Source organism: Phacochoerus africanus, chromosome 3 (assembly GCF_016906955.1).
Source record: "Phacochoerus africanus isolate WHEZ1 chromosome 3, ROS_Pafr_v1, whole genome shotgun sequence".
Classification (NCBI taxonomy): Eukaryota; Metazoa; Chordata; class Mammalia; order Artiodactyla; family Suidae; genus Phacochoerus; species Phacochoerus africanus.
This window is the reverse complement of record NC_062546.1, coordinates 191,637,192-191,664,749: the sequence shown is the minus strand read 5'-3', so window position 1 is coordinate 191,664,749 and position 27,558 is coordinate 191,637,192. Positions and strand designations below refer to the sequence as shown.

The 27,558-nt window shown below is 44.7% G+C and overlaps 1 protein-coding gene across 2 annotated transcripts; it reads left to right on the top strand.

Moving 5' to 3' along the window:
• Positions 1 to 26,610, top strand: FAM124B (family with sequence similarity 124 member B). 2 transcript variants are annotated; one of them, XR_007134094.1, is made up of 3 exons: positions 1 to 1,086; positions 14,764 to 15,564; positions 25,869 to 26,610. XR_007134094.1 is itself a non-coding variant. In XM_047773639.1 (2 exons), exons 1-2 carry the CDS (start codon positions 355 to 357, stop codon positions 15,394 to 15,396), a joined length of 1,365 nt encoding a protein of 454 aa, XP_047629595.1. In that variant the 5' UTR covers positions 1 to 354; the 3' UTR covers positions 15,397 to 16,599. The 2 variants fall into 2 exon arrangements, 1 of the variants encoding a protein (XP_047629595.1); XM_047773639.1 differs by lacking the exon at positions 25,869 to 26,610 and having other exon boundaries at positions 14,764 to 16,599.
• The last annotated feature ends 948 nt before the right edge of the window (positions 26,611 to 27,558 follow it).

The window sequence follows — 27,558 nt, the reverse complement described above, 5'->3', positions numbered from 1 at the left end:
GTAAGAACCACCCACCCCCGGTGTTTCTCAGGATTATAGGTTTTTAGGTCAAACAGAAACCCTGGGAGCGCCCGAAAGAGCCCCGCACACGCAGTTACATTATCCACCAGCCGGATGACACTGACCCCGCTACTGCGGTGTGTTGGGGAGGCTGCTGTGCCTGAAATTTGTGGGGATTCTCTCAGTGTGGCTGGAGGCAACCAGCAGCACAGGGGAAGGGCTGGGCTCTGAAGTCCTGAAGCTTTCCCTGTGGGCAGAAGGCTGCGCTGAAAACCGCCCGCCCCTCCGTTCCTTTCAGAAGCTGGACCAGCGTGCCCTCCCCGCTGGCATCCTTTGTCATCCTTGGAGTCCACGATGGAAGAAACACAGGAGCCTCTGGCCATGACTGTCCACCTCCTCGCCAACTCTGGGCATGGCTCACTTCTGCAGCAAACCCTGGACCAACTCCTGGACCGCATTTGCCCACAGGTCCGTCTCTTTCTGGTGTCCGAGCGGGTCAGTCCGGCGAAATACTATGACAAGTGCCACTCCAGGCGGTCACGATTCCCGGGGATGTCTGTTTTGCTCTTCCTGCATGAGAGCCTCGGGGAGGAGCGGCTATGTCGCGTTCTCGACTCCCTCCAGCATTGGCCATGGCAGTGCTACCCTGCCCAGAACGTGCAGGGAAGACCGTGCCCCTACATTCTCGCCAGCCAGGAATTCTACAGTCTGGACCACCAGATGCCCGTCTGGGGAGTGAGGCAGGTGCACGGTGACACCGAGATCCTGAGAGTGACGCTCTATTGCAGCTTTGATAACTACGAGGATGCCATCCAGCTGTATGAAATGATCCTGCAGAGGGAAGCCACCTTGCAGAAGAGCGACTTCTGTTTCTTTGTGCTCTATGCCACCGAGAGCTTTACTCTGCAGCTCTCCCTGAAGCAGCTGCCCCTCGGAATGGCGGTGGACCCCAAAGAGGCTTCGGTGTTGCAGTTCAAGGTTCAAGAGATTGGCCAGTTAGTGCCTCTCCTGCCCCATCCTTGTGTCCCCATCAGCCGCACCCGCTGGCAAACACAGGACTATGATGGCAACAAGATTCTACTTCAGGTATTTCTGTCTGGCCTCTCTGACTTCTAGATACACGTGGAACGGTGATTTCCCATGGGAGAGATGGTGTAATGTCCTGGTTCTCACGTGCTTCTCAACCTTGGTTGCACGTCAGAATTTCTGGGTCGTTTTCAAATATTCCTGGGCAATGGCTGCACCCCAGGTCCGTTAGATTAGACTCTTCGGGGGTATTTCTCAAAAAGCTCCTTGGATAGTTCTAATATACAGGTTGTAGCATGGTTGAGAGTCACTGATTTAATTAAACCTCATCTGACAGATCAGGAAGTTCAGATTCTGTGAGCTGGTAGCTTACACAAGTAGTTTGGAATAGAACCAGACAATACTCTCTTTGTCAGATTTTCCTTTAGTCATACTCCTCAACTATAAGCAAATACTGTGTGCACTCTTTGGGTTCAGAAATATCTTGAGTTTTTTCCATTTGGACCTAAAGACGTTGAAGTTGTAATTATGGTTGGGGATATTAAGTATGCAGTCCTGTTGACTTAATTTTTAAGCATCCTGCATCACTGTCCAATTTTACCCCTAATCAAATTAGTTGGTTAGAAGCTTTCAAAAGAAAATTTTGAAATGAAAGCATCCTATTGAACGCAAACGCAGTCATGAGATCTACCAGGAGTCTTTTCTTACAATGTGTCACATGGCAGTTGAGCCTTGCCATTTAGTAGCTGCTTTGATCTGAAGACTTGGTTTTTTCACTAGCACAATGAGAGTAATATTAGCATCTTCCTAGAATATAGATTGTTATCTACATTAAATGTTTTAACACTTATGAAGGGTTTAAGATAAGGCCTAGAATGCACTCTGTTTTACTGCTTGTATTATGTCCCAGACTAAGTATTTCACATTGATTATTTTATTTAGTCCTTCTTATAACCTAGGAAGTTTTGCAGAAGGGAAAACTAAGGGAAAACTGGGATAACAAGATCAGTTATTTATCCCAGACACAAGAGGAAATGTTTACCTGATTCCAAAGCCAGGTGGGTGACCACTGCAGTCTAGTGGTGTGTGTGTGTGTGTATGTGCACGCGCGCGCGCGCGTGTGCATGCACGCGCAGGCAGAGAGGTGTATGTGATAGTCACAGCAAAATTTCTGTGGCTTCCCACCTTGAGAAATGGCTAGAAACCCCTTTAAGGCCTTTTGGATAAAGTAAAAACAGGCAAAAGATGAATTATCTTTCCTTTTGATTAATTTTGTTGTCATCAGCTTTGAGCTATTAATAAAATATGAGTCACTTTGATTCTATATGAAATGATCTCTAAATTATTTACCTTCTTATTCACTTAAGGCGGACAGGCACTGTTTCTGTTAGTTGCCTGTTATATAACTCACTAATTTCCAAGGCATCTAGAGTTTTTCCTTCAGCCTTAATCTCCAGAATTTAAACCTCACTGTCAAGCAAAAATTTAATATGTGTGTGCAGCAGGGGACGCATTTTTAATCCTTTCTGTTTTAAAAACTAACTGACATTTTCACTTCTGAACCACAGCTTACACAGCTTAATTACTTTGGGAAGTTAAGTCAAATCTGGGGTGTGCAGTATAGTTTTTTGTTTTGTTTTGTTTTGTTTTGTTTGGAAAAAATTGTCAATGTGTCTAGGATTTGCAAACAAAACAGGGGATTACCTTCTAGAAACTTATGTATCTGGTGTCATAAAAAGTCCCTGAAGAAAGCATATACAAAGTCCTGCCTATAATATAGCATGAAAGGCAACACGTTGTAGCTACTTCAGTCCTACAGTAGGGTGAATTTTTCAGCATAGAAAACCCAGCCCAAACTTCTTTCGGGGGGAGAGAGGATGGGGGTAAATGTATGGGACTTTTGTAAGTTAAGTAGCCTGGGTCTTAAGCAGCAGGCCTAGGATCCAGTTCTCAGCTCTACCCTTTACTCACATAGGCCCCTGTGGTCACCAGCTGGCTGCCAGCAGCTCTGAGGACTATCTTTCTGAGTTCCTGCCCCCACAATGGTCCAATCAAACTTCTGGACTTCGCTTCAGTTGGACCTACTTGGATCAGCTTCTTTTCTTTAAATCAATCATTGCATTCAGGGGAATGGGGTCATGTGGATTAGCTTAGTCCTGAGGCAAAGGCTCCCTACCCTGCCTCCCAGATTTTTTGCAGACTCAGACACTCCCAGGACTCATTAGGGAGGGCGAGGGTTCCCCAGGAAGGTCTGTGAGGGGACAAATGCCGGGTGGCCCAAGTGACTGATATCCACCAGATAAAGACAATAGTACCTCGTCAAGTGAGATCTGTGACTATAAGTTAGCCTCTTCTCCTGTAACCCTTGGAGCCAGCATAGACATGTGGGGGTAGTGGGGAGGATGCTAGACCCAGTGAAGGTGATGGGCAAAGCTTCCCTGAGGAGTGATGCCTGGATCTGCCTGAGCTGTGTGGTCCAGAAGGAAGCAGCCAGGGGGAGAAGCGAGGAAGGTGTTCAGGGTAATAATGTGTGGTGCCCCTGTCGGGCATGTTCAGAAATTGTTTTGTGTGGGAGTTCCCGTCGTGGCGCAGTGGTTAACGAATCCGACTAGGAACCATGAGGTTGCGGGTTCGGTCCCTGCCCTTGCTCAGTGGGTTAAGGATCCGGCGTTGCCGTGAGCTGTGGTGTAGGTTGCAGGTGCGGCTCGGATCCTGCGTTGCTGTGGCTGTGGCGTAGGCCGGTGGCTACAGCTCCAATTGGACCCCTAGCCTGGGAACCTCCATATGCCGCGGGAGCGGCCCAAGAAATAGCAACAACAACAACAACAACAACAAAAAGACAAAAAAAAAAAAAGAAATTGTTTTGTGGTTCCATGTGTCTGGAGAGAAGGGAGGGGGTTGGGGGAAGAGGATGGACAGGCGGGCCGAGGCCACATCATCAGGAATGTGGTCAGCTACTGAGAGATAAGCACCATGAGGAGAGGGACCTTTTTTGGGTCTACTCATTTATTCCCAGTACTTAGAACAGTGTCTGGCACATGGTAGGCAAATCCATTCTTTTTTTTTTTGGCTTTTTGGCTTTTTGCCATTTCTTGGGCCCCTCCCGCAGCATATGGAGGTTCCCAGGCCAGGGGTCGAATCGGAGATGTAGCCACCGGCCTATGCCAGAGCCACAGCAACACGGGATCCAAGCCGAGTCTGCAACCTACACCACAGCTCACGGCAACGCTGGATCCTTAACCCACTGAACAAGGCCAAGGATAGAACCGCAACCTCGTGGTTCCTAGTCGGACTCATTAACCAATGAGCCACGATGGGAACTCTGGCAAATCCATTCTTGTGTGAATAAGTGAGAGCCTTGCCAAGTAACTTCTGTTTTATCCTGACCATCATCAGCAGTTATGCATGGAGCCTCTGAATGGTACTGACATACACGATTGTGTTAGGATCAAAAGAGTATATGCAGGGAGGTGCTTTGTAAAGCAGAAACTAGAAGGTCATGCCAGAGCAGTGCAGTTATTGTCTAAGAAGGCCACTAGATGTCTCATCATATCTCTACCCACATGAGCTTGTGTCAGGGCCTACTGTCTGGTGCTTCTCAGGGTATTCCTGAGGAGCATGACAACGAGGTATATAGTAGCTGCTCAGTAAATGAACGAGTGTCTGAATACATGACCAGATCTGTCACTGTTCATTCATTCACCACGTTTTTAATTGAGTGTCCACCCTGTTCTCCATTTGGCAATTTTCAGCCTGCTGTGTCCGTCCTTGGTGGATGTGTCTGTGGTTTGGTGCCAGATATGAATTTGTGGGAAATTCTCAGTCATTATTGTTTCAAATGTTTCTTCTATTCCTTTCTTTCTTCTTCTGGTATTTCCATGATGTGTCTATCCTTCTTTTTGTAGTTGTCCCACAGTCCTTAGTTATCCTGTCCTTTTTTTACAGTCTTTTTTTTTGCTTTTTGTTTTTCAAGGATTCTACTGATATGTCCTCTAGCTCAGAGTTTCTTTCTTCAGTTGTGTTTAGTCTTCTTGTAAGCCCATCAAAGTTAGTCTTTATTTCTATTAGTTTTATTTATTTATTTACTTACTTATGTATTTATTTTTATCTTTTTAGGGCTACACCCATGGCATACGGAGGTTCCCAGGCCAGGGGTCTTATCAGAGCTGTAGCTCCTGGCCTATGCCACAGCCACAGCAACACTGGTTCCAAGCCGCATCTGCAACATACGCTACAGCTCATGGCAAGGCCAGATCCTTAACCCACTGAGAAGGCCAGGGATTGAATTGCGTGCTCATGGACACTAGTCAGATTTGTTTCCGATGAGCCACGATGGGAACTCCCTCTATTACTTTTTTTTTAAAGTCTTTTTTTTTCCTTAAGAATTTTCATCTCTCTTTTCACATCTCCAATTGTTTCTGCATGCTGTCTACTTTATCCATAAGCATCCTTATCAGATTAATCATTGTTGTGTTGACTGATAAAAAATTTGCACAACCTAAAAGTTGAAAGTTATGTTTTATTTGGCAGGCTGAGGGCTTTATTTCTGAGGACTTTAAGCTGGGACACAGCATCTCAGATAATGCTGAGAAAACTGATCCAAAGAGGCAGTGGGAGGAGCTTGGAAATATATGAGTTTTTGCAATAAAAGACCAGGTAGCCAGAACATCAAAAGATTACTATTAATTAAAGAAAACCAGGAGTTCTCATTTTTGGCACAGTGGAAATGAATCTGACTAGGAACCATGAGGTGGCGTGTTCCATCCCTGGCCTTGCTCAGTATGTTAAGGATCTGGTGTTGCTGTGAGCTGTGGTGTAGTTTGCAGACACAGCTCAGATCCTGTATTGCTGTGGCTATGGTGTAGACCAGCAACTGTAGCTCCTATTAGACCCCTAGCCTGGGAACCACCATATGCCTTGGGTGTGGCCCTAAAAAGCAAAAAAAAAAAAAAAAAAAGGAACCAAATAATTAAAGAAAACCAAACATCTCAAATTACAGAATTTAGGCCTTTTCTACATATGCACCTCAGCTTTCTGGAGCCTTTATCCTGTGTTTTCTCATCCTGAGTGTCCTCAGAGCTCACCGTCCTAGGTGGCTAAAATGTGATGGCTTGATGGCTGTAATATCCTTTGTTTATTGACATGGCAGGGAATATTTTAGTTCCTAGTTGTTTTAAATTCTTGGTGTGATATTTCCAGAATTCCTGCCACATCTGGTTCTGATGTGCTCTGTGTCTTCAAATAGTGTTTTTTACTTTTTGTAATGCCTTACAATTTTTTTTTTTTTTTTTGGATAGCCAGGCATGATGGAGCAGGTAAAAAAACTGCTGCAAATAGCACCACTGAGGTGGTGGTAAGAAGTTGGGGAAGGGGAAGCATTCTATAATTGTATCAGTCTTGGTGAGTCTATGCCTTGAACTGGAAACTTCACAAATGTTTGAATTTATTTCTCCTCCCTTAGGAAGTAGAGAATGACTAGAGTGGGCTGGAGCTGAGTACTTTCCTTCTCTCACAGGGAAGGCGAAAGTAACTGAAATTGAGTATTTCTCTTCCCCCAGGGAAGTTAGTCTCTGATAATACACAGGCCTGTTAGGCTCTGATTAACTAGTTTCCCCTAAGAGTAGCATTTTAAGAACAGAGTGCTCTGGACTATTTTAAAATCTGAACAGAGATTATCAGACTAAGTGGAGTAAGTCAGACAAAGACAAATATCATATGAAATCACTTATATGTGGAATCTAAAAAAAAATAATAATAATTTATGAAGCAGGACCACTCACAGATAATGGAAAACAAACTTCTGGTTACCAAAGGGGAAAAGAGGTGTGGAGAGATAAATTAGGAGTTTGGGATTAACAGATACCAACTACTATGTATCAAACAGATTAAACAAGGTCCTACTGCATATAGCACAGCAAACTATACTCAGGATCTTGTGATAAACTCTAAAGGAAAAGAATCTGAAAAAGATCTGAATCATCTTGCTATACACCAGAAACTAACTCAACATTCCAAATCAACTATACTTCAATTAAAAAAAAAAAGTCCCTTTTCCCCCTTCTCCTTCCAGAAGCACAAATGGAATTTTCTCCGATATTTATTGTGAGAATCTCTTCATGCTCCTGGAGGGAAATCTCACAAAATTGTGGGCACCCCCACCCCCAGCTGCCATGATGGGGTACCCTGGAGTTTTTAACTTTCAGAGTTGTCCCACACTAAGCCTCCAGCCATATGCTAATGAGGATTCAGGTTTTTCTCTTCCCATCCTGGTTCCTACAGAGGTTTCTGCTTTTGAGTCTCTGCTCCTAGAAGCCTTGTCTCCCTGTTTCAACTGTCTGTCTCTCCAGTCTTGGGGGCCACAGTTTTCCCTGTGTTCTTACTTCTCATACAGATACAAGAAAGGCTGTTGCTCTCTCTAAGGCCACCAGTGCCCAAGGTCAGGGTCAGCAGCATTGGTAAACGCTGACCACTCCTTCCTGCAAAGTTTCTCCCCTGTGGGCTTCTATAATTCAGCTCTTTTTTTTTTTTTTTTGGCTTTTTGGCTTTTTGGCTTTTTGCCATTTCTTGGGCCACTCCCTCGGCATATGGAGGTTCCCAGGCTAGGGGTCCAGTTGGAACTGTAGCCACCGGCCTACGCCAGAGCCACAGCAACGCGGGATCCGAGCCGCGTCTGCAACCTACACCACAGCTCACGGCAACGCCGGATCCTTAACCCACTGAGCAAGGGCAGGGACCGAACTCACAACCCTATTGTTCCTAGTCGGATTCGTTAACCGCTGCGCCACGATGGGAACTCCCATAATTCAGCTCTTTAAAAAAAATTTTTTTTCAGGGCTGTACCTGTGGCATATGGAAGTTCTCAGGATAGGGTTTGAATTGGAGCTACAGCTGCAGGCTTATGCCACAGCCACAGCAACACCAGATCCAAGCCATGTCTGCAACCTACACCACAGCTCATAAAAACACTGGATCCTTAACCCACTGAGCAGGGCTAGGGATTGAACCTGCATCCTCTTAGATACTAGTTGGGTTCGTTTCCGCTGAGCCACAACAGAAACTCCAAAAATTTCTTATTTACAGTCAATTTTTTTTCTTTTTATAGCCACACCTGAGGTATATGGAAGTTCCCAGGCTAGGGATGGAATTGGAGATGTAGCTGGGGTCTACACCACAGCCATGGCAATACCAGATCTGAGCTACATCTGTAACCCACACCATAGCTTGTGGCAACACAGGATCCTTAACCCACTGAGAAAGGCCAGGGATTGAATCTGCATCCTCAGGGACACTATGTTGGGTTCTTAACACCCAGAGCCACGATGGGAACTCCTAATTCAGCTCTTGTACTTAATGAGTGTATTCTATCTCACTATCATTTTGCCTTCTTTTTTTTTTTTTTTTTTTGGTCTTTTTAGCTATTTCTTGGGCCGCTCCCACGGCATAGGGAGGTTCCCAGGCTAGGGGTCGAATTGGAGCTGTAGCCACCGGCCTATGCCAGAGCCACAGCAACACAGGATCCGAGCCATGTCTGCAACCTACACCACAGCTCACGGCAATGCCGGATCGTTAACCCACTGAGCAAGAGCAGGGACCGAACCCGCTACCTCATGATTCCTAGTCGGATTCGTTAACCACTGAGCCACGACGGGAACTCCTGCCATTTTTTTTTTTTTCCCCCAGAGATTCTACTCTTCTTGCCCCTAAATCAGGTTTTCTCAAGCTTGGCCCTGCTGACATTTTAAATTAGATAATTCCGTGTTGTGGGGGAGATGTCCTGCACACTATAGGATACTTAGCACGTCCTTAGCTCTATCATTAGACGTTAGTAGCACCGACTTCCCCTCCCTGCAGCTGTGACAACCCAAAATATCTCCAGACATTATCAAACGCCCTGGAGGCTACAGTGAGTGTGTGAAGTTTCCTTCAGTTGAGAGCCACCATCCTAAACTAAAGGTTTCCCCAAGATTTAGAAGTAAAATCCATTCTGGGGATTTAGTTATCATAGTTCAACCTACCCCTGTACTCGCATTTCCTCTGTCTCTTGAGCTTTTGGCTTTTTCAACTCCCTATAAGACCATTGAACGCTCTCTTCCTCATCTCAAATTCAATCCACACAAACCCGAAGTCAGCCTCTACAACCCGGTCCCCAACTTCTCTGGCTCTGGTCACCCTCCCATTTGCACAGATTTTGATCCATCCATCACTTTTAAAGCCTCTCTTTTCAGAAGCCCCACATTCAGACAGCCCCCAACTGTTCTAGTTTTCTTTGGAGCCTTTTCTTTCCTTTTTTTTTCCTTTTCCTTCTTTAAACCCACATCACTTCAAATGTGCGTTATTATTACAACGTTCTAACTCTTCACTCTGGCTCCAGGCATCTGCTTGAGTCTGCACAGGGCTGTACCATAGGTTTTAAAATGATGGCCAGCTTTATGTTCCTTGTCGGCTCAATAGCAAAAGTTACCAAATAAAATGAAAGCTCACGTGTCTGAATTGCAAGGGTATATTCATAATCAGGCCCCACCTAATAGCGGCCTTTGCTGCCTCACTCTTTGGTTATTCCAAGGGTCTTTCCAGAACTCTAAGCTCCCTCTGGCACCCGTGTCTTTTTTTGTTGTAAAATATCCATGACATAAAAAATGTATCACTTGAACGATTTTGAGTGTAGAATTCAGTGCCATTAAGTACATTTACACTGTTGAACCACCATCATCGCTATCCATTTTTAGAACTTTTTCTTTACCCCAAAACAGAAGCTCTATACCCATTAAACAATAAATCCCCATTCCTTCTCCCCCAGCTCGTCCCCCAACCCTGGTAACCTCTATGTTTCTTTCTGTCCCTTTAACTCAGCTTATTCTAGGGCCTTCATATAGCTGGCATCATACAATGTTTGTCCTTTGGGGTCTGTCTGACTTATTTCACTCAGCATGATGCTTTCAAGGTTCGTCTATGTTGTAACATGGGTCAGAACGTCATTCCTTTACAGGATGAATAATATTCCATTTTATGGGCATCTGCCTGAGCTGTTTCTTGCCCAGCAGTATCTTTCTCTTCCTCTTACCTGTGCACCCTCGAAGCTCTGCTCAAATAGCATTTCCTCTATGAAACCTGCCATACCTAGAATGTTCCTAACTCGAACATTTTACACCTAAATTTTGACTCTATATTTATTTATTTTTCCTTTTTTTTTCTTTTTTTCCTTTTCATGGCTGCACCTGAAGCATATGGAGGTTCCCAGGCCAGGGGTCAAATTGGAGCGGCAGCTGAGGCCATGCCACAGCCACAGCAACACTGGATCAGAGCTGCATCTGCAACCTGCTCCAACTTGTGGCAACATCGGGAGGTCCTTACCCACTGAGCAAGGCCAGAGATGGAACCCACATCCTCACAGAGACAACAGTGAGTCCTTAACCCACTGAGCCACAATGGGAACGCCTGTATTTCTTCATTCTTGCACCATATAATTTGGGACTTTATGACCTGCCATTTCTTTTCAGTATAGTACTCTAAATGTCTGTTTCCAGTAGAGTACCAGACAAAGAGCTGCTTCAGAAATATTTGTTGATTGACTGTTTGTGGTCAAGAACAAGTTGTCTCTGCAGAAAAGCAAATAGTGTAAGAGTCCAGAAGCTAGTTTGGCATAAGCAAACATATATTTCTTTTCATCTTATCAACAGACCTTTGGCTAAGTTCATCTTGATGTTCTTTATTAGCTATTTAAAATAAAAGAAGCTAGTCTCTCATGAAGCAAGTGATTCATTTGCCGCTTCTTCTGTAGCATTTCTTGGGGGCTCCTTTCACATTTCTGTCTCTCAGTTCCACTCAGTTATTCTTCCCTCTTTGTTCCTCTCATTTCCTCCCCATTGTCCACAGCCCACACACACAGACACACACACACACACACACACACACACTTCCAACCCTACACTCTTGCTCTCACTGAAGTAACTATAGGTATAACTATAGGATAGCAGTTTAACATCATTGGTTTTAGTTCAGCAGTTAAGCTAAGTACCTTTCAAGAGATCAGCTGTTGGGGGAGTTCCTGTTGTGGCTCAGCGGTAACAAATCCAACTAGGATCCATGAGGATTCAGGTTCAATCCCTGGCCTTGCTTAGTGGGTTAAGGGTCTGGTGTTGCTGTGAGTGAGCTGTGGTACAGTTTCCACATGTGGCTTGGCTCCCACGTTACTGTGGCTGTAGCATAGGCCAGTGGCTGCAGCTCTAACTTGACCCCTAACCTGGAAACATATGCCCTGAGTGCAGCCCTAAAAAGAAAAACAAACAAACAAAAAAGATTAGCTAATTGGAAGAGACTAGATTCAACTCTGTTTTTTTGTTTGTTTGTTTTTGTTCTTTTTTGGCTGCACTTGCAGCGTATGTAAGTTCCCATGCTAGGGGTCAAATCAGAGCTACAGCTGCCGGCCACAGCCACAGCAACGTGGGATCCAAGTGGCATCTGCAACCTACACCACAGCTCATGGCAATGCCGGATCCTTAACCCACTGAACAAGGTCAGGGATTGAACCCGTGTCCGCATGGATCCTAGCTGGGTTGATTACTGCTGAGCCACAATGGGAACTCCCTAGATTCAACCCTTAAGTAAGCAAGTTTGTCATTGTTTGGGGGTTTCTTATTATCTACACAATTTGTTTTAATTAATTTTTAATTAATTCTTTAAGTGTAGGAGAAATTACCTTCTGCTATCTCTTGGAGTCACTGTTAGTAAGAGACAATACGAGTTTCCCTTCAGGATGTCAGTCTGCTCCTTAACAGCTCTATTGTTCTTCAATGATGATACACTCCCGTTTCTCACGTGTGTGGAGTCAAATGAGTGACAAATGCTCTTCCCGTTGCTAATGTTCCCTGAAACTCAAAAACACCCAATTCTCAATGTGGAATCTTTTACAAATATTGCTTAGAAAGATGGGCTCTACCAGATCGGAATTCCTACAAACACGCTTCAGTGGCTTTTTTGGCAAGAGAAACTTTATTCTCTCTCAAGAGATTTGTCTCAATCTCTCAGCATTCTGTTGCTCCTGGAAATTCCTCCCGCCAACTGCACACATCTGCATTTCTACATTAATAATCATGTGCTCACTTGCGCCATGTGGTCGAAGGATCTTAGACTTCTCTCAAAAAAAAAAAAAAAAAAGAAAAGTTGATACTCCTTCTCTTAAAAAATTGCAGAAATAGCCATCGCTATGATGCCTATCGTTTTGCAGTTTCTGGATAAGACTTTGTGTCTATTTAATGTCCAATAATTAGGGGCCTAATTTTTAGAGTCTACATTTCCATGCATTTCTACATGCAAACAATTTATATTTTGTTAGGCATTGAATTTACTGATTTGACAGAAATCCAGTGATTACTTACCATGTGTTAGGCACTGTGCTGGGTACTGGAGACACGATGATTAAGAAGATGTCTGCAACCCTTACTCTTCCAGCTGGCAAAGTCTGGAAGAAGATGCAGAGAATTTGAGCAAACAAGTGCAAAACTACTATGCTATGGAAGGTACAGGCTGCTAGGAGAGCTAGTGGCAGCATGCATGATGGTAACAGCCAACTTATATTTGACACTACTGTGTCCAGGCTCTATTATCATTTAATCCCTTCAACAATACTATGACATGGATACTTATTATTATCTCTTTTTATAGATGAGGAAACTGCGGTGCAGAAAAATTAGGCAACTTGTCGAAAATCTCACAACCAATCAGATTCAGTGACAGAGAGAAGGCGTCTAAGAGGAAATGGTGTATTTGCTTGGAGGGGATAATAGGGAAAGGGGTTAAAAGTGACATATCCCAGACAGAGGAAATAATATACACAAACACCAGCATTTGGGAGGAGCAGATAGTGCTCAAGGAATTGAAAAAAGTTCAGTTTTGGCAAGAGCAGGAAGTGATGAATTATCAGGCTGGAGTAAGAAGAGACAGACTGAGAAGGGTGTAGCTGTCCATGATTATGGGCTTAGATGTGTGTGTGTGTGTGTGTGTGTGTGTGTGTGTGTGTGTGTGTGTGTGAGTGTGTGCTTTTTAGGGCCACACCTGTGGCACATGGAGTTTCCCAGGCTAGGGGTCTAATCAGAGCTACAGCTGTGGCCTACGCCACAGCCACAGCAATGCCAGATCCTTAACCCAATGAAGGAGGCCAGGGATCGAACCTGCAACCTCATGGTTCCTAGTTGGATTGTTTCTGCTGCATCACGGCAGGAATCCCCAAGGGCTTTGCTTTTTATCTTAAGAGGAGTAGGAAGCCACTTGAGGCAGGAGAATCACATGATCAAAATTGTTTTCAAAGCTTCTCTAATAGTGGTGTGGACCATGGATTAAAGGGAAGAAAGAGCATCCATGGGACATCTCTTCAGAGGGCTATTGCAGTCATTCAGATAAGAGATGATGACAGACTGCCCTGGGGTTCAGGGCAGGGGGCATGGAGAGACAGGAAGGTCTGAGAGATCTTTGGGAGACAGAGTCCAGGGGGTTGGGGAAGGGAAACTGATACCCTTGCTTGGCTAATACGTGTTGAACGATGCCAGGTTCTAAGATGGGGAAGAGAGGAAGCAGAATAGATTTAGTATGAGGCGGGAGATGAATTCAGTTTGGGATATGCTGAGTTTCAAGAGCTTGTGCCTGGAAGACCGTTGGATAAGTTAAGTATGAAACTTAAGAGACATATCTGAACTACAATTAGATTTTCAGTAGCCTTATCATTTATATAATAATTAAAGGCATGGTGTACAGCAGAAACTGACAGAACAATGTAAATCAACTGTAATAGAAAAAATAAGAATCTAAAAAAATTAAAAAAAAATTGAAGGCATGGTGTGCAATGAGATTGCTCTGGGAGAGTATGCAGAGGGAGAAGAGAGATCTCAGGTTAGCACTGAAGAATTATAATGAACTGATGACGGAAGAGGCTCCTTCAGTGGAAACTGAGAAGGAGTGGATGGAAAGGAAGGAGAAAATCCAGAAGAATGTGTTGGCCTAGAAGTTTAAGGAGACATCTTCGAATGTAAAGGAGAAAGGTCAGGCAGAGCTCAAGTAAAAACTAATGATGAGTAGACTGGCTGTAGGTGATCTAAGCAAGAGCAATTTCAGTCAAAGGGGAGGAGGAAAAGTCAATGCCATGGGTATGGGAAGTTGGGAAAGGTTAGCGGGAAAAATGGATGGGGACCAATTTTATAAAGCAGTTTGAGTGTGGAAGAGAGAGAACTGGGGGGGGGGCAGAGAGGAGGTGTTTTTTTAAGATAGACTTAAGCAGGTGTAATTGCTGATGGAAAAAAGTAAAAGGGAGAGAGAGAGAGGGAGAGAAGGAGGGAGGGAAAGGGAGAGAGAGACTGAAGAAACAAGATAATAAAGTGGGGAAAAATGTAAATTGATGGGGTGGGGCCCCCCGGAAGGCAGAAGGAGATGATGAGGGAGTCACAGCTCCGTAAGGGACGGGCCACTTCTCCTGTGCAGGGGGCGGAGGAAGTGGTAGGTCAGTCTGCTGGTAGGAAATGGAGAGAGCAGCCAACCGATAGGGGTTTTTGTTGCCTTGGTAATGCCGATGGTGAGACCGTCTAATGAGAGAATGAGGGAGAGGGTGTGCCGTTGATGATTTGAAGACAGTTCAGACGGTTTGAAATGACGGTTGTGGCCAATGGAGAGACGTGACTAAGGAAACAGGAGAACTGGCAAGTAGCCCAGGTGAAGTTGGTTACATTTGTTCCTCTTTATCTTGTCCCATAGGTCCAGTTGAATCCAGGACCTGGACTTAGGAAGGGCATCTCGGGAGCTGACATGCTCCCCCAGGGCTCCAAGCTGACTCCTGTCTCTGCAATTAGGACCCTAGAGCCAAGGAACCGAAGGAACCGCGGCAGGAGGTTCAAGATGGGCTCTGGGGAGTGCCCTGAGCCCGGTGGAAGACCAGGGTCAGACAGCTCCAGTGGCGCTTCATGGAAAAGCCCTGGCCACTCATGCCAGCCCAGCAGCCCAGCCACAGATTCTCAGCTGCATCTGCCTTCTCTCCACCTCGAATATGGGGCCAGAATAAAGGTCCTCAGACAGGAACAGACCTTTGAGGTGCTGGAGGCAGAGACAAATGTTGACACAGGATTCACTGTGGTCAGTTCTGAACCCAAGCAATCTTTTCTGAGTGGATTTGCAAGGGATCTGCAGACTCACCAGCCACCATCCTGCTTGCCAGCCTCTTCCTTACAGGCAGCCGCTTCCAAACACAACAGACTCTTTAAGGAAAGGGTCCATCCTTTGTCATCTGCTGGTCAAAGGGACCTTGGTGCCAGGAAGATGATCTCAAAATGTCCCCTTCCTCTGCCCATCCAGGGTGAAGAAAAAGAAGCAGAAGAAGAATTCTTTATATAGCATAAGACAACTGTGGTTTTCTAAAACATAAGATCAAATAGAATGTTCTAGAAATGGAGCATTGACCCAGAATCAGCCTGTTTCTAGTTCATCTGAGGGGGCCTGAATGCTGGCCACACATGGATTTGTACTGCTTTTATTTCAAATCTTCAAAGTCTAGCGGTGCTGGTGAGTGGGTGTTCATTTACCATCATGGTCATAAGGGAACAGCCAACACATGGGGTAAAAGCCCAGCGCCTCCTGTTCTTGGAGACACACTAACCCAGCTGGGCGTGTTGAGTTCAACACCTTATTAGGATAATTGTGTTGTATGCAAATGAGTCGAATGTGTATGCAGTGCTGATTAGTGTCTGTAATTGGTTTTAATTTTTCCTTGGGTTGCATAGCTCATCCCCCCGGAGAGCATGGACTCTTTATTCTTTGGTGTTTTTTAATTTTCATATGACCTCATTCGGTAACTAGGCCCTGTTCACCACGTTCCCTCTAGTGATTTTTGCCTTAAAAGTTGTTTGCATCTGGAATGAGTTAACAAGCAACGTGTTTTGAAAATTGCGAACCATTTTTTTTTCCCCTGTTTAATGAGCAGCAACCCTAGGAGTCAAAAAAATCAGGTTAAAATGAAAGCTCGTCTCTAAGGCTGTCCTGCTCCTCCATTTCTTGTGTATTTCTATACGACTCCGCTGGGGCCAGTGGATCATGGAATTAACTAGAGAGAAGTGGGGTATGATCGGCTGATTTGAGATCGCCACTGGGAGGAAGATTGGGTCCAGTTGGGTCCCTGGAGCAGGACTTGGGTTCTTTTGGTCCGTGTTTGAATTCCTAAATTGCTTTGCAATACGCATTCCTTCATTCCTTCATGCAACAAATTGTGTTGAACACCTACCTTTGCATAAGACATTGGCATGTGATACACGTAACATTCCATGGCCATCACATCCCCCAACTGTTTATGGTTTCGCTACATGACACACCCCTTCTATCAACACTTGAGAACAGGTTGAAGTTCAAATTCATTTCTTGGGGAAACATTTCCACAACTGATACCACACTTGCTGCACAAGGCTGCAGTAAGAACTCACAGTCTGTGGATGGAGACTGGGCATATTATGAATCACAATTCTAATCATAATGGACAAATTCTCAGTTGCTCATATGATGTATTATTTGGTTGAGTCTATACATTTAAATCTATACATATTTTTTAAAAATCTGAGATCTGTATGTTTCCGTTCATTTATAACATTATTTGATGCCATGAACTTCATTTTCCAGGACAGATGTTAATGCCTATAAATGCTGGTTCAGTTGGATCTTTTTGGAGACCTCTATACTTAGTACATCCAATTGGAAAAGAAGTACGAGTTCAGGCTTAAGGACGAATCTTATGGCAGCGAGACTGGGCTGAGTTTGGGTGCTTGGACCCCCTAAAAGAATAGGAGGGGAGGAGAGATACAAATGGACAAACTTCTAAATGGATTGTTTTTGTCCTTACAAGATCAACACAGTCTCATCCCCACTTTCTTTCTTTCCCTCAGATTAAAATTAGATCTTAGAAAGGGGGAAGCAGAATTTTGGTGTGGTTCTCTCTAGGAGAAGTTAAAAAAAACTGAAAATCTTATTTAAGGTGAACTATTTATTGAGCTACCTTGAAAAGCATAGCAGGAAGTTCTGAAATTTCTTTTGCACTTTTCTGAGGTTATCTAAATTTCTTTAACATAATACATAGGCAAGAATATAAGTACATGGAAATCATGAAGTAATTGAGGAATTTGAATGAGTAACCTAGAAAATTGACTTGTCAAATAAGAGTGTACTCTTGAAATGTCACCATCTCCTCCTACTCGCTATCAGTATCCAATTTACAACGTGGTGGGATGAAAATACCAGTGGGCTAGGTGGCAGAGGAACAGATTTTGGTCTCAGTTTTAAAGTTCATTATTTGTATATGACCTTTAACTCTTTGATCTTCAGTTGCCTTATCTTCTGTACCAAGGTTGTTAGGAAAATCAAGATTATGCATATGAAAGCATCTGGATATTGTTAAGCACCATAAATATGTAAGATATTATAATTACAAGTGGTCCCTCCGACCCACATTTTAAAAAGTCTCAACAAGGATTTTTTTTAGAAGCAAGTAAAAGCAACAATGCAATTAAAAAACAGAAGAAACCCAACTCTAAGATTTTTATTATGTGTGTCATTTAGTTTATACATCTAGGAGGAAAATTATAGAACAGATAGAAAGGAACAAATACTTCCTAACCTTCAAAAGAGGTTATATACAATAGAGATAAATGATGAACTAGTTTAATTTATCAACTTATCCAGACCCTTTACCTGATTATACTGCATTTCTTAAAATGTAAAATGTGTCACAAGGGACTCCCAGTGAGCAGATCATTTTGTATTTTTGTAGCTATCTTAAAAATCCCTTTTTAACCTTAAGAGCATGTCACATTTTTGGTAAGCATTATTTTGATATTGTTAAACATCATAGAAATGGTAACTTTTGGAAACTTGAGAATGTGCTTATCCAGTAGGGGAAGTAGAGTGGGAGAGTTGCAGGCGGAGGGGGAAGGAGAGGGATAAAACTTAATGGACAAAGGATGGAGCAGGTGCCGCAGCTGTACCCCATCAGTCTGTCCTCAGCACTGATGGTGCTACCAAGTCCAGGTCCCTCCTGCTCACTGCACGACAGACCAGTGTTGGGACAAGGAATAGTGACTTTATTCAGACAGCCAGCACATGGAGATGACCCGAGACAAGCCTTCCCAAGAACCACCTTGCTAGGGTTTTGGATGTTAGTTTCTTTTAAAGAACAAAGAGGGGAAGGTGAGGAGGCAAAGTAAAAAAGGGAAAAGTTGCTGCAAGTATTTCCAGGTAAAGAATGTGTTAATTTCTTCTTCCCTGCAATCATTCATAGGTGGGCCTGGGTAATAAGACGTTTCCTGTGAGCTCAACCAGGGTATTTTAGCTTAACCCTGAGGCCTGGGAGGCAGCATCCCTTTTTAGCGACTAATTTGCAGCAAAAGCATTCTAATGGGAAGGTTAGAGTAAAAGAAACATCCATGTGGAGTCAGGTTTGTGCTTCCCTGTTACAATGGGACTTTGTGGAGGCCCCGTTGGTCCTTCTATCACTCCACCAACAATCCCATTATGCTGGGAGGTGCTGACAGCACAGAGAGAAATGGAGGCACGAGTAGGAAGAGGTGAAAGCCTCCCTTCCCTCCCAGAGAAAGATGGAGAAAGGGAGAGAGGTGAGAAAAGAATGGGGCCACAACTCCGATTCGACCCCTAGCCTGGGAACCTCCATGTGCTGCGGGAGCAGCCCAAGAAATAGCAAAAAGACCAAAAAAAAAAAAAAAAAAGAATGGGGCCACAAGCACACACCCATCTTCTGTTGATTAGAAACTCCTAAGTTTGAGCTCCATGTTATAAAACCTACTCAGAAATTTCTGGAATAATTTCACATCGGCTGCCTTTCTCATGTCTCTCTAAGCCAGAATGTCTGGGCTTTTACTCCTTTTTCATTTCTCTTCCTTTCCCCTCCTCCTCCATTTTCACTCCTTTTTCTTTCCTTTCCTTGTTTTCCCTTCTTTTTCTCCCAACCCCCGTGTGTGTGTGTGTGTGTGTGTGTGTGTGTGTGTGTGTGAATTTGCTATGCTCTTCATTCTCCGCTCAGTTTAAAATACGTTGTCTTGGCAGCATCTCCCAAGATGCCCCCAGGGGTTGACCCATCTCTGCAACTTCTAATGGGCCCCCTTGGCTGAGCACGGAGAGGATCAGAAAAGATCTACTCCTGAGGAAATTCTCCCCAATTTCCAGTTCATCCTTGGGGTTCTGCTTTGGGACTACTCAACCCACGTCACTTAGAAACCAGCTGGTCTCTCTACCCACGGCTCTCTCCTTCCTTTCACACCTCTCCAAGCTTTGGCTGAGGTCTGAGATGTTTCCTGAGCATTTCACACAATTAGCAACTGAAAAGATTGTCTATAACTTGTGATAGGAAAACAGAAGGCTCTGATAGCCCCAGAGAGGACCTTGCTAGGATTTATGTCATTAAAAACTCAAGCCTGAGAGTCCCCATTGTGGCTCAGCAGGTTAAGGACCTGATGTTATTTCTGTGAGAATGGAGGTTCGATCCCCGGCCTCACTCAGTGGGCCAAGGATCCAATGTTGCCACAAGCTGTGGTGTAGTTTGCAGATGTGGCTTGTATCCGGTGTTGCTGTGGCTGTGGCATAGGCCTCAGCTGCAACTCCAATTCGACCCCTAGCCTGGGAACTTCCATATGCTGCAGGTGCAGCCATAAAAAAACAAAAACAAAAACAAAGCAACTCAAGCCTGCTAAACTTTATTTCACACCCATCATAAAAAGTCTAGTTGTTCCATAGAATCTGTGTGGGCCACCAAAGACACAATAAGGTATCTGCTTAGCATGAGCAATGCATTGCATTTGCAGATTCCACTTTTGCCAGAGCTGTTTCTTCTAAGAGCCATAATTGTAAAGAAGGACGAGAATACTAAATCCTAGTTGACGATGGTTGACTTGGCCTGTGTGCCAGACCCCAGGGAAGTGGACTGTCAGATACCCTGCTCAACTCCAGAAGCTTGTCCAGACTCTCTGCACCTTGACCATCGAGGTTCACTTTCAAAAGAGCTCGTTTTATCTTCAGGGAAGTAATCACACTGGACAGTCACAGCAGAAATGACACTCTTGGAGTTCTTGTCGTGGCGCAGTGGTTAACGAATGCGACTAGGAACCATGAGGTTGCAGGTTCGATCCCTGCCCTTGCTCAGTGGGTTAAGGATCTGGCGTTGCTGTGAGCTGTGGTGTAGGTTGCAGACGCGGCTTGGATCCTGTGTTGCTGTAGCTCTGGCTTAGGCTGGCAGCAACAGCTCCGATTCGACCCCTAGCCTGGGAACCTCCATATGCCGCAGGAGCGGGCCAAGAAATGGCAAAAAGACCAAAAAAAAAAAAAAGAAAGAAAAAAAAGTGACACTCTTGTTCTCACCACAAGGGCTGTTTGAATTCCCCTGGGTGTGGAATGTGGTTGATGCGAGCTAACATCCATTGCAAGTCATATGCCCCCTTCACAGGATGCCGTGTGCATTGTGGATTCTTCTCTTGCTTTGCACTGGGTCTAAATCAGAAACTAAGTGTGACTGAATTTCAGCAGGACATTTTAGCGAGGTATGTAAATACCTTGTTTTTCACCCTACTGTGCGTCTGTCACTAGAGGGCACTGTTGTAACACAACTGGAAGACTGCGGCAGCATCTCAGGTTTTGTTTCCCCCCTGCTTCAACCGTAGAGAGCACAAAGTAGATATTTTAAAATTAATTTATGTTCAGGAAATTTCACCACAGGCGTCTCAGGGGAAGGCAGAACCCACCTGAAACACTCTCCAGCCCCGCGTCCCCTGATGTGGTCACGAAGCCTGGATTTGGCCAATCAGGTGCTCTCCCCTGACGTCTCCACGCGGAAAAACTTCCTTGGGGTCTGAGCGGAGGGCAGCAGTCCCAGGCAGAAGTGATGTCAGTCTTTGGCTTTGGAGCCCTTCGCCTGCACTGGTCCAGAAGCCTGATTTTAGTTGTGATTCATCCTTTTGTTCTTTCGCATTTTCAGAGCCAGTTCTCCAGACTTCTGATAAATCCATTCTCAGCTTGAACCAGTTACAATCAGTTCTGTCCTTGTACCAAATAACTGAAATTGATACAGAGTGAAACACTGATGGGGGTTTGGGCCAAGTACAAAACTGGGGCACGTTGTTAGAGAATTGCATTTTCAGAGGGATAAACAGATGTTAAGAAACCGGTCTTTTGGGGGTTCTGTGTCTCTTTCAAGTTAGTTCTCTTGGCTTTGATTCTTGCGACTCTTTTCTTTTTGGATTACTTCTTTCTCCTCCCTCTCTGCTGTGACAGTACGAAGACCTGCCCCCACCCCTTTAGCTGACTAGGGAGGAAGCAGGATGGGATTCACAGAGTGAGGGCAGAGTCCTCTAGATTTTTGTCCAAGAGAGACACGAAGAATTACGTGCTACATGTGGCCTGGCCTAGGTCACTAGGACAGGGCCTCGAATTAGAGCCCTTTCATTTATAAGAAAGAGAGACTGAGAACTAATTTAAACAAACAAACAAAAAAACGGCGGTGGGGGGGGAGAAGAGAGGCTACTGGGTCAACTAAAAGTTTGCGTCAGGGAATCACAGCCCCAGCATCGCATCTGGCTAGTGTAGCCCCCTGGCGGAGAGAGGAAGACTTTTCTCAGAGTTCCAGAGAAAATCCTCTGATTGGCCCGGCCTGGGTCACATGTCCATTCCTGGACCAATCACTGTGTCCAGATGATGGGGTTCTCTGGTGCAGTTGTGGCTCTGTGTCTATTTGCGTGAACGAGACTTGGGGGCACACGTGGAGGGAGTCAGCCCCATTTCACAATACGTGGGTCCCACAGGAAAGGAACTTTTATTCATCAGGAAAAGTGAGAAGTGATGTTGGCAGGCAACAAAACCAGATGTCCTTTCCTGGCCACAACTGTAGCTGGTGACCAAGGAAGAACAGCTTGCTCGGGGTCCCTGTGAGGGGGACCTGGATGCTCTCCTGGTCTCTTCTTTGCAGAGAGCATGCCTTTTGACAGCGTGCAACCTTCCAGCATTGCCTCCATCAGCCTGTTTTGTTTTCTTTAAAACCTGTATTGGTTTCCTCTAGCTGTTGTGGCAGATGGCTGTAAAATGTCATGCTGTCACACAGCAGAAAGTGTCTCCCAGCTCCGCAACCCGGAAGTTGGAAATCAAGGTAGTGATGGGGCCATACTACCTTGCAAGGCCCAAGTAGAGCATCTTTTTCTGCTTCTTCTGGCTCATCTAGGCCTTCCTTGGCTGCTGTTGCAAGACGCTAATCTCTGCCCCTATTTCCATGCCCTCTTCTCTTCTTATGTCTCTCACTGTCTCTTACAGTGACACTTGATATTGGATTTAAATCCCTCCACCAATAATTCAGGATGATCTTATCTCAAGAACTGTAACAATTACATCTTCAAAGACGCTTTTTTCCAAATAAGGTTACATTCACAGGTCCTTGGAGTTAGGATATGGACATATCTTTTTTGGAGGGGTCACCATTCAACCCACTCTAGTTATCATTTTCTGCTTTTGCAATTTACTTGTGGCCTGTCATCTTCCCTTAGCCCACCCTACTCTCTCTCTTTCTCTCGCTCAAACCCCCCCCCCCCATATAACCTCCATTAGAGTCAGGACCTTCCTGTCATCTTTATTACTGTATTCTTAAAGCCTAAGGCAATGCCTGAACCAGAGTAGACAATGAGTGTTAGTTGATTGAGTAAAAGAATGAAAAGAGTTGATTTTTTTGGACTGCACCCCATTAGCATGTCACCAATGTTTTTAGTGAGCTCCCAACCCACTGTATTAGTGTTGGGTATGTATGTATGTGTCTCTGCCCCTCATTTTATTTTATTTATTTTTTGTCCGCGCCCACAGCATGCGAAGTTCCCAGGCCAGGGATTGAAACTGTGTCATAGCAGCAGTGACTTCATGGGATCCTTAACCCACTGCATCACCAGGGAACTCCTGCCCCTCATTTTTTTTTTTTTTTGTCTTCTTATGCCACACCTGCAGCATATGGAAGTTCCCAGATTAGGGTTTGAGTTGGAATTGCAGCTGCTGGCCTATGCCACAGCCATAGCAACATGGGATCTGAGCGGCATCTGTGACCTATACCACAGCTCGTGGCAACACCGGATACTTAACCCACTGATCGAGGCCAGGGATGAAACTTGAATCCTCATGGATCCTAGTCGGATTCATTTCCACTGAGCCACAATGGAAACTCCGCCTCTCATTTTAATATGTACTTTCTGAGGCTGATTTTTCATAATTCTGGATGACCTCTTCTACCCTTTCTTTCAGAGCAACAAAATTTATGTGCAAACTATTGAGCTAGATGCTGCCTTGGGTGTAATAATCGATAAAGACATAGAAATACACAGAAGCATATGTTTAGCTTCGTTTGCCTGTCCAGCTCTAAATAATTTTGGCTTTTCCCCTTCCTGGCAATATTTGTCTCGCTTCGAATGAAGATGAAGCCAGCCATCATAGGGCCATGTGTGTTCAGAGCCTTTAAGTTTTGGGGTTTTTTTTGGGGGGGTGTCTAACTCTCCTTCGTGAAGTCAGTCACCTTTCTCAATTTTTATTTCCTTAACTCAGCACTGAACAACTGAGTCATGAAAGGGACACTTCAGATGGACCCTAAACATGTTTGAAGAAGTTGAAAAGCAGGAGGCTAAAGCTTGTTTTTGACTGCCTTATATCCAACTTTAAAAAAAATCATAATTAACATGTTGCCAGCCAAGCGAATGACTCATCAGCCTAAAACATCTACAGGAAGACATACTAATAGAGTAATTTCTTGTTTAAAAAGTTTTATTTACATATAGTTGATTTCCAATGTTGTGATAATGTCTGCTGTCCAACATAATGGAGTCATTTCTACAGAGATATGTCACAGACACAAAGGTAATTAAGTGGCCACAGGGATGCCTCTGCAGCTTTGGGGGCTGGTGTGTGACTACTGTGTGTCCACAAAGGGTTTCCAGCTGGCCTCTCCATCAATCTTTCTTGAGCCCCTCCCACCAAACAGCACAGGGACATATTGGGAAATATTTGCCTGGTTTGGGACCAGAGGGACTTCCCTTGATTCTTGCAGTTTTCTCACGTGAGAAAATTCCTCCCATTTTTGAAGAAGGTCGTCAACATACATCAGAGAACCAGGCTTCAGTGACTTTGCACGTTGCTGTGCTAAATGAGCAAGCTCTAAGAGGGCCCTGCAGACACCACAAAAATGCCCCCGTAGTGCAAAAGCATAAAAACATACCTGCTGGAGTTCCCGTCATGGCTCAGTGGTTAGCAAATCTGACTGGGAACCAAGAGGATGCGGATTCAATCCCTGGCCTCGCTCAGTGGGTTAAGGATCCGGCGTTGCCATGAGCTGTGGTGTAGGTCGCAGATGCGGCTTGGATCTGGCGTTGCTGTGGCTGTGGTGTAGGCTGGCAGCTACCGCTCTGATTCGACCCCTAGCCCGGGAACATCCATATGCCTCGGGTGCAGCCTGGGAAAAGGAAAAAATAAAATAAAAATAAAAATAAAATAAAATAATAAAATAAAACAAACAAACAAACAAAATAACTGCCTCACGAGATGTAACACATGACTCCTAAGGAGGGAAAAGCAAATTGGCAACAGGTCCAGGTAATACATACATAGTGAGAAAATCACCTCCTTAAATGATTACTTAGTGGCTTTTACTGCACTGATGGGGGGCCAGAGCTTGCTTTTAGTCACACCCATGAAGTCTGGGTGAGACTCCGAAATGTAGTGCAAACTTGGACTTTGGGAATATTTGCAATTTGCCTATGAAAAAGAGGTATTCCAGAGAAGCGACTCAAGACCCCTTCATGAGGAATTTGTTGTTGTTGTTGTGAGCCTAATTGAGGAATGAGGTGAAAACAGGGCTGGGTCCTGGGAACCCTTTACTAAGTCTGCAAAATGCCCCCCATCACCTCTCGAATTTCATATGTTGGACACCATTTGGTTACACTGCACACTGGCACACCTCAGTCCTATATTGTGCTGAGATAAAGATGATCTGTTTCTGTGCCTCCGTTAGGGTTTATGAGGAAGTCTGCAGAGCTGGATGAAAATGGAAATGTCCAATGAGAAATAAACATCTTGGTGGCTGTCGCTTGTGGCTGTGACCAGGGCTCTTCCCCAAGTGGAGTGAGGAGGAGGGTGCCCGGGAATAGGCAACAGTGAGAGATATTTTTATTTTTATTATTTTTTCTTTTTAGGGTTACACCCATGGTATATGGATGTTTCCAGGCTCGGGGGTCGAATTGGAGCTGCAGCTGCCAGCCTACACCATAGCCACAGCAATGTGGGAGCTGAGCCACATCTGTGACCTACGCCACAGTTTGTGGCAACACCAAATCCTTAACCCACGGAGTGAGGCCAGGGATCGAACTGGCATCCTCATGGATCCTAGTTGGATTCTTAACCTGCTGAACCACAACGGGAACTCCAGAGAGACATTTTTTAGTTTATTAAGAAAGAAGTGCCAGGACTTCAGATATTTTTACACAAAGACAAAGGCTTTGTTTCTTTTGGTCAAGAGCTCTATAGTTTCTGCTTAGTTATTCCTGGTTATCACAGTCACCCAAAGATCCAGTGAGGCCAACATCCAGAGAATGCGTGAGTGACTCCTAAGAACTGGGAGTGACTGGGGGTGCAGTTCTGTCCCAAGAGAGAGACTGAAGGAGGAAGGCAGGGTTGTTTCCCCCCACCCTCTATCTACCCCCTCCTCGCCATTGGTGATTTTATGTTGCAGACAAGGGGTAGGTGAGGGAGAAAGAGGGAGTGAGTTTGCTGGGACGGAAGCTGGACTCAGCCCCAATTCTCCCTCTCAGTTGCCAGGGGCCACGGCTGCAGGATCTTCTGTTTAATGTGACAAGGGCTGAATCGTGTTCCCTGATGCTCTGTGGATGCGTTGCCAGGAGGAGATATGAAGCAGGCTGAGTATCTTAGATGTGGTGCCTTAGCCAACATGCGCTCAGAACCAGAGCCCCTTGGCTTGGGGCCTGGAATTAAGGTGAGGCCCTGGAGACAGAGAAAGTGATGCAAGGTGTGTGTATGTATCTGTCTGTCTGCCTGCCAAGGGGATACACAGGTCTTTAGTAAGATAGAAATCATCTCTCAAACATAATAACCGCTCAGTATGTCCCAGACATTGTTACTAAAACTTTTTTGGTGTATAATTCAAGTCCTAAGATTTTTACATATATTAATGCATTTAATCCTTACAATAGCTCTCCAAGGAAGGTAAATACTATTATCCTCATTTAAAAGATGAGGAAATTGAGACAAGCAGAATGTGAGTAACTTGTACAACTGGTCCAGAGAGCCCAGGCTGTCTGACCTTGAACTCCTGATGCTTCATTATCTCACTATATGTGACTACAAGGCAGAATAACACCCCCCCCCAATATATCCAGTTCCTGATTCCTGCACTCTGGGAATGTTTTTTGATGTGATAAAAGAGACTTTGCAGATGTAATTAAGTTAAGAATCTTGCAATGGGAGATGATTCTGGATTATTCTGTGGGCTCTGAATGTAACCACAATTTTTTTTTTTCTTTTTAGGGCCACACCTGCAGCAGATGAACATTCCCAGGCTAGGGGTCGAATCAGAGCTGTAGTCACTGGCCTACACCACAGCCACAGCAATGTCAGATCCAGCCATGTCTGTGACCTACACCACAGCGCACGGCAACGCCAGATCCTTAAGCCACTGAGCGATGCCAGGGATCAAACCTGTGTCCTTATGGATACTAGTCAGCTTCATTAACCGCTGATCCACAACAGGAACCCCGACCATAAGTGTTCTTACAAGGAGGCAGAGGGAGGTTTGACTACAGAACAGACAGAAACGGAAGCAGGAGGAGGAAAGTGACATGATGGAGGAAGGAGTTGTGAGCAGGTGGCTTCCAGAGGTGCAAAAAACAAGCAAACAGACTCTTCCATGGTACCCCTGGGAAGCCATCCTCACCAACACCCTTGGTTTTTGCCCTATCAAACCCACTTTGATCTTCTGACCTCCAAAATTTTAAGATAATAAATTTGTGTTGGTTTAAGTCACTAGTTTTGTAATAATTTGTGATAGCAGCCGTGGGAAACTAATTTGTCATGATTCTCAACTCTTTTCATAGAAAAGCTTGGAGATGACGTATGTCCTCAAAGCATATACTCAAATTTTGACACCCTCAACTCCCACCGAATTAAATAGTGTGTATATATATATATATGGAGTTCCCTTTGTAACCCAATGTTGTCTCCGTGAAGATACAGGTTTAATCCCTGGCCTTGCTCAGTGGGTTAAGAATCCAGCATTGACGCAAGATATGGCATAGGTTGCAGGTGCAGCTTGAAGCCGGTGTTCCTGGGGCTGTGGTGTAGGCTGGCAGCTGCAGTTCCAATTCGACCCTCAGCTTGGGAAGTTCCACATGCAGGTGCAGCGGTAAAAGGAAAACAGTGTGTGTACATGCATGAGGGTGTATGCGTGTGTGTGTTTGGTGAGGGCAAGTCATAACGAACACATAT